The 6537-nt window shown below is 52.0% G+C and overlaps 1 protein-coding gene across 1 annotated transcript in view; it reads right to left on the bottom strand.

Moving 5' to 3' along the window:
• Window positions 1-6537, bottom strand: part of Fam83f (family with sequence similarity 83 member F) — a 29044-nt gene that overhangs the window by 3028 nt on the left and 19479 nt on the right. The window contains exon 4 of the mRNA XM_021183322.2: window positions 4839-5524. Within this exon, the coding sequence (XP_021038981.1) occupies window positions 4839-5524 (686 nt within the window). The remainder of the gene's footprint in view (window positions 1-4838; window positions 5525-6537) is intronic.

The raw sequence follows: 6537 nt of genomic DNA, 5'->3' as shown, positions 1-6537 counted from the left end.
TTTTTTTGGTTTTCTGAGACAGGGTTTCTCTGTATAGCCCTGGCTGTCCTGGAACTCACTTTGTAGACCAGGCTGTCCTCGAATTCAGAAACCCGCCTGTCTCTGCCTCCCAAGTGCTGGGATTAAAGGCATGCGCCACCACTGCCCGGCTGAGAAGCTAGTCTTTAGCAGGACCTGACCCTTTGGTTTACTGGGTTTGGATGGCAGCCTGATGATATCCCTCAGGGTTCACTGCCATGACTCTGACAGAGGAAACAGGCTTGAGGGAAAATCATCTGTGTCCCATCATTCCTTCCACATTCATTTTACTAGGAGACTGCCAAGGGCAGGCGCCTCGGACCCATGCAGATTAATGTGGAAGAATGACACCAACGACCCAAACTATTTCTTTTTATAAAGTATGTCGGCAGGGTAGTGAATGACCAAAGACGACTTATGGGAGAAAGCCAAGCTACAGGAGGATTAGTACTGTTGAGGCGTGGTGGCGCACACCTTCAATCCCAGCACTCGGCAAGCAGACGCTGGTGGATCTCCGAGTTCAAGGCCAGCCTGGTCTACAGAGCGAGTTCCAGGACAATACCCTGTCTCAAACCAACCAACCAAACCAAAAAACTAAACCAACCCAAAAGAGGATCTTCATCCTGCAGCCTGCGAAGAGGAATGAAGGGCAGCAGGGAGGGGACAAGGCATGCAAGCTGGCTGGCGAGCAGGAGGACTGGGAATACCACAGCCTGGGGCACATGGATGACAGCCAGCTGGAAGGTGCCTCAGGAGAGGGGCAGTGGCAGCAACACGGAAAGTCACCACAGCACTGCGGTGACAGTAAGTCCCCTCTTTTTATAACTTTTAGGGCGTCACATTCTTTATCTGGAACATTCTTCCTCTGATGTCCATGTGTCCATCTTAGGCTCTGCTCCAGTGTTCCTTAACCAGTGATGCATACCCTGGGCACCTGTATAGCAGTGACGACACTCCCTGCCTCCAACTGTCCCTAAGGCAATGGCACCACAAGTAAGGGCTTTAGTTCATTCCACTCCCTGCTCAATTTAGAACAGTGCCCCACAGAGCAAACACTTCGAAACAAGTAGGCAATGACTAGATATTTGGAGTTCAGACCAATACAAGCAGCGCTGAGTGAAGCACGCTTACCTAACACCTTACTGAGAGAGTAGCCAGGGCCCAAGCAGCCTCAGAGGAACTGGGAGGGCAGCACAGCTGAGCTGGAGGAACGATTCAGCAGCTAAAGACACTGTTGCTCGTTCAGAGGACCTGAGCTCCGTTCACAGCACCACATGGCGGGTCACAAACACCTGTAACTCCAGTTACAGGGGACACAGTGCCTCCTTTTGAACCATAAAGGCACCAGGCATGCATACAGTGCACATACATACATGCAGACGAGATACTCATACACATAAAATGAAGTAAATGATACATGTGTGAACAGTACAGCCACCTCATCTGGGGCAGAGTTAGCTTACCTCGGCCTCTCTGCTGGTCAGAGGCCAGAATAAACAGACCTGACTACAGGTTCCACACGCCAGCTGGGGTCTGAGCCATGCTCCTAGAAGCAGCACTTGAGTGATATTCCCAAGAATGCAGTCACAGACCCTCAGCTCTGGAAGTACTTCCCCACCAGTCCACCCTGATGAGGACTCAGATCTCCAGGAAGGACATCAAAGATGTCCTGCAGCTGCTTTGAGGAATCTAGGAGAGAGACTATGCTGCCTCTCCCTCACAGCCTGTCTGGGGACACAGGGATTGGCTCTACCGGAGTGCAAGAATCCTGTTCATGGGTACCACCATCAGGGAAACACTTGGGAAAACCACCTGAGTTCTGCGTGACAGAATTTCACACTATATCTCTTTAACACTTGAAAACCAGTCTTCATTTCCAATTGATCCCCTAGGGGTTCCCTCCTCAAACCTAGCGACTCCCAAGGACAGAGCTTGGCCTAAGTCTCCTGCATTGGTGTTGATCTGAAGACCCCCATGTGTAGGACAGCTCTGGGGGAAACCAGGGTTCCTATTCAAAATGCAGATATCTACATTCAGTGCTTCATGCGCTGCTAATGTATCTGTTACTATGTGGTCTAACCAGGAAAAGGTCTTCTTCCACTGAAGCCCCGGAGCCAGCATAGTCTAAGCAAACAACAGCGAGAGTATTCATGCGTTGGAGACACTGGAATCCACATTTTGTTACATGAATTTCTTTGATACTGGCATTCCGTGCCTTGTTTCTGATTTAATTCACTGTTTAATGTTAAATACTTGCAGTGGGGATTGGCTAAAAGATGAACTGGATCCTCATGGCAATAGCTGCGATTAAAGCTTTGGTTTCCAAAGCTTATTTATCAGTCAGCATCACCAGCATTCCACATTTGCTGAACGCTATCAGTCCCTTAGTTTTTACCTCTATGGAGAATGTCATCCAGAGAATGGTGGATTTATTTGACTTAATCCTGTTTCATACTGTTTCTTTTTTTTTTTTTTTAACTGCAGATTTCTGAGCCCAGCCCAGCAGTTCAGACTCTGTTCACAGAATTTCTAAACAAGGATGCCCCTGGCTGTGCCTTCCTGAGACTATGAAATCTCTGTCCCAGAGAGCCTGTGTAGGTGCAGGTGGTGGCAAGTGGCCAGGAAGGCAGCAGCTAATAGCAGTGCAGGAGCAAGGCTTAGAGAAAAAGAAAAACTGCAAAGGACAACCAGCTTCAGCCACTAGAGGGGGCTCTGGGTCTTCAAACCGCCAGGCTGATTCCATTATGCACCCCCCCCCCCGCCCCCTCAGCCCCAAATTCTGTGAGATTCTCCCCAGGGCCACACCTGGGTTTGCAAAAATTTGCATGCTGTTTGACAACTATATACTTCTTATCAAGCAATTTTACAGGCTGTCAGCTCTCGGCTTTTCCTATCTCTCCCTCTTTCGCCCACCCTGTCATCCACCCACGTTCTCTGACAAGAGGGTGCAGAGACAGATAGGACAGTCAGCATCAACTCAAAGGGACCTCAGAAGCCCAGCTTACCCCTCCTCCTCCAGAAAAGGAGACAGCCCGGGAGAGGGGAGGGCAGCGATTGTGCCACCACTGTCTGTTGTCGCTTGAATGCTCCCTGTGGGAAGGGGATTCCCTCCCTGGACGGATTCTTTCTCTGAGGAAGAAGCTGAAGTGGTTCCAATCCAACCCCGGCTCCAGCTCCCCCAGGGCTGGGCCATGCTGTGTTGTGAGGTGTGTAGTCAGCTGCTCAGCTGCTGCCACCCTGAAGAAGGGAACTGGAGGTTCCTCAGCCTGGGGTTGGGGGGCAGAGGAGGGTTAGGAAGAGCCTTTGGGAGGAGAAACTCTGTCTCAACTCTGCCTTTGAGCAAGAATGAAGCAGGGGCCAGAGGTCTTTAGAGCGCTGGGACTTCAGGGACTTGATGAGAGTGGCGGGGTGCGTGTACGTGTGTGTGTGTGTGTGTGTCTGTGTGTGTGTGCGTGCCACCTCTATGTTCTTCCCAAGGTTGAAGCTGGACACTTCAGACTTTCCTATGAGTGTCAGCCACTCTCACCAGCCCTTCTGCTCAGAGCTCCCAAAGGCGCACAATGGGGTCTGCTTGTTGGCTCCAGAGCACCATGTACAAATGCTCAGAGATAGGCGGCAGTGGCAAACGCTAACTGCCCAAGTCATCTAAGCTGGGGAATCTGACAGGAGAGGCAGCAGGAAGGGACAAGACAATGGGCTTTGGGTTTCTATGGAAACAGCACCTCAGGGTGAGGGGCAAGGGAAGAGAGAGCTTCCACCTCACTCCCAGTCAGGAGTTGGGAAACAGCCCCTTTGTGGTTGGCCTCACCCCCTCCTCTTTCTTGCCAGGTGTTCACCATGGCAACCCTCCTTCCAAATAAGAGGCACAGCACATCAGCATCTGGTGCTGGGGAGCTAGGGAAGCCCAGGGGGAATGGGAATGAGAGACCAAGCACTCCTCCTTGACAGGAAGAGGTCCAGGCCTGGCTTTGAGTCAGGCTTACAGTCATTTCCCACGTTCCCCCAGTTTCCACCTGCATCTTGCCTCCCTGGTCATGAGGGTGAGGGAAGGAACGTGCCCATGCCGAATCTGGCCTGCCTTGCTGCTCAGAGAGCGCGGACCCACTAGAGGCAGGGGAAGAGGGAGGGGTGTCCTGGTGCTCATCCTGTGTCACATCCTAGCAACCCCAGACCTGCTCTGTCTGGCGTCATCACCAGACTCCTGAAAGATGATAACGGAGACTGCTCCAGAGAGAAAAAAGACAGGGCTTCAAGGAGATCCCAGATTGATGGTTAGAAACGTTGTCACCACATCAGCAATCTCTCCCAGAGGGCAAATCCACTTTTCAAATAGACATGGGGGAAAACAGTTCTACATATTACCACAGACACTGGGAGGCTGGGTCAGGGCATCGGTGAGACCAGGTAAAGGTGGGGTATGTCTGGTTTGGCTAGATCCTGATGACAGCAAGGAACAAGGTGGCCAGAAAGAGCCCTAGACTCTGTTTATTTATAATAGAAAAGCTTGTCCTGTTTCCTTCTTTTACTGCGTTCCTGTGAAGGTGATCTGAAAACATGGAGGTAAGAGTCCTCAAGGGCCGTCCAGACCCACTGCTGTGCTCAACACTAAGCAAACTACACATCACTCTTCCCTCAGAGACCAGGATCTGAAACTGCGACCTGCAGACTTGCCCAGGGTCCCCAGGTTCAATGAGACAGACCAGGACTGGAGGGAGGCCCTTCATACCCAGGAGGGCCTTCCTGCTTCCTGCCAGCAAACTGTACCCTGTGGCTGGGAGGCAGACAGCCCATAAGGGCCATGTGTGCGGCCAGGAGCTCACCTGATATGTTGGCACTGGAACCCTCATTGTGCCTCTTTCCCAGAGGAAACTCCACATCGGCAAACGTCTCAGTGGAGGGGGAGCTGGCCATGCTGCTGGGCACTGCAGGCCTCTTCACTCGACGGCTGAAGAGCCTACTGCTGAAGCGTTTGCCCTCCTTGGCTGGGGTGGCCTCCCCATTGGCAGTTTCTCCCTTGCCATTCTGGGGCAATGCCTCTCGGGACCTGTGCTTCGCATCTGTGTGTGCATGAGAGACCGCTCTGCCATTGGTAGGTCTCTGCAATCTTGGGGAAATGGACTCCACAGTGGGCAATATCTGCTTTACTGTGACCAGGTCATTCAGAAAGCTCTCCAGACGCCGGGCAGACTCACCACCGCCACTGCCCTCCTCCTGCCCCTCTAGGTTGCCACCAGCTTCCTGCTGCTGCCGGGCCGCCCAGCGCATCATCTCTCCTGGAGGAGGGCGGGTGCCTGCCACTAATGCGTACTTGGGGTTGATAAGCTTTCGCGCTACCGTGGAGGAGTAGTTGAGGCCAATCCTGCCTGCCAGGCCCAGGTGCTGGTACAAGTTCACTTCCTCCGAGATGGCATACAATTCCCGAAACTCTACGTCAAAGGGCTCCATGTTCTGTCCTGTCAGGAGCAAGAGGAGATTCCGGTCCACATAGGAGGAGCTCCAGGTAAAGCTGGGGACAGAAAAGCAGAGACATGGATGGGCCCAGACCTCTTTCTCCAGTGTCCTACCAGCAGCTCCTTCACTGCCAGCCTCAGCCTGCCCCGTGGGCACACTGCCTGATGTCTGGAGAAAGGTGCCCCTGGCCCTCACACTGGACCACTCTCCTTCCACTAGGCCAGATTCTCCTTTCCTTTCCATTGGGGCTTGAGAAGTCAGACCCGGAGCCACATCTACCCTGTCCTGTACAGTGGGGCTTATAGGATCTAAGAAGGTAGAACACGCCACAGGAAGGTAGCAAGTTCTTAACTCAAGACTTTGAGGCTCAAATGAAAGAGCCAGCTAAATACCTGGTACAGATGCATGCAGTGCATGGGAACTAAACTGCACCGTCGCCAACTTGCTGCTGACCCTTCCTAGAGTGTACAGTGCCTGCAAAACTCTTACTTCAACTGCAGGAGAGGACTCAGATCACTTACTCATGGCTACAATGTACTCAAGACTCACCCTGACTTTGACTTTTTCAGAGGAAATAGATGACTCAGATACAGGCTCTCATGCACCTGGTACTTTGCCTTTCTATTCAAATTCTGGGGCCATCGCTCTGTGCTAACCCTATAGCAGTGTGAATGAAAATGGCCCCCATAGCCTCGTCTGTTTGAACGCTTAGTCCCCATTTGGTAGAACTTTGGGGAAGGATGAGGACCATGGCCTTCTTGTTGGAGGTGTGCCACTGTGGATGGGATTTGAAGTTTCAGAAACCCATGTCATTCCTTATCAGCTTTCTTTGCCATGTGCGTGTGGATAAGATGTAAGCCCTCAGCTACTGCTCCAGCGCCACACCTGCCTGCCTGCTGCCATGCTCTCTGCTATGATGATCATGAACTCTAACCCTCTGGATCCATGATCCCCCCAAACTAAAGCTTTCTCTTCAGTCGCCTTGGTCATGGTGTTTGGTCACAGGAATAGAAAAGTAACTAAGACAGGATCTTATACCCTTTCCCAGATCTTGTCCTCTCTACTTCC

The sequence above is a fragment of the Mus caroli genome, chromosome 15 (assembly GCF_900094665.2).
Source record: "Mus caroli chromosome 15, CAROLI_EIJ_v1.1, whole genome shotgun sequence".
Lineage (NCBI taxonomy): Eukaryota > Metazoa > Chordata > Mammalia > Rodentia > Muridae > Mus > Mus caroli.
This window is presented reverse-complemented; position numbering and strand designations above follow the sequence as displayed.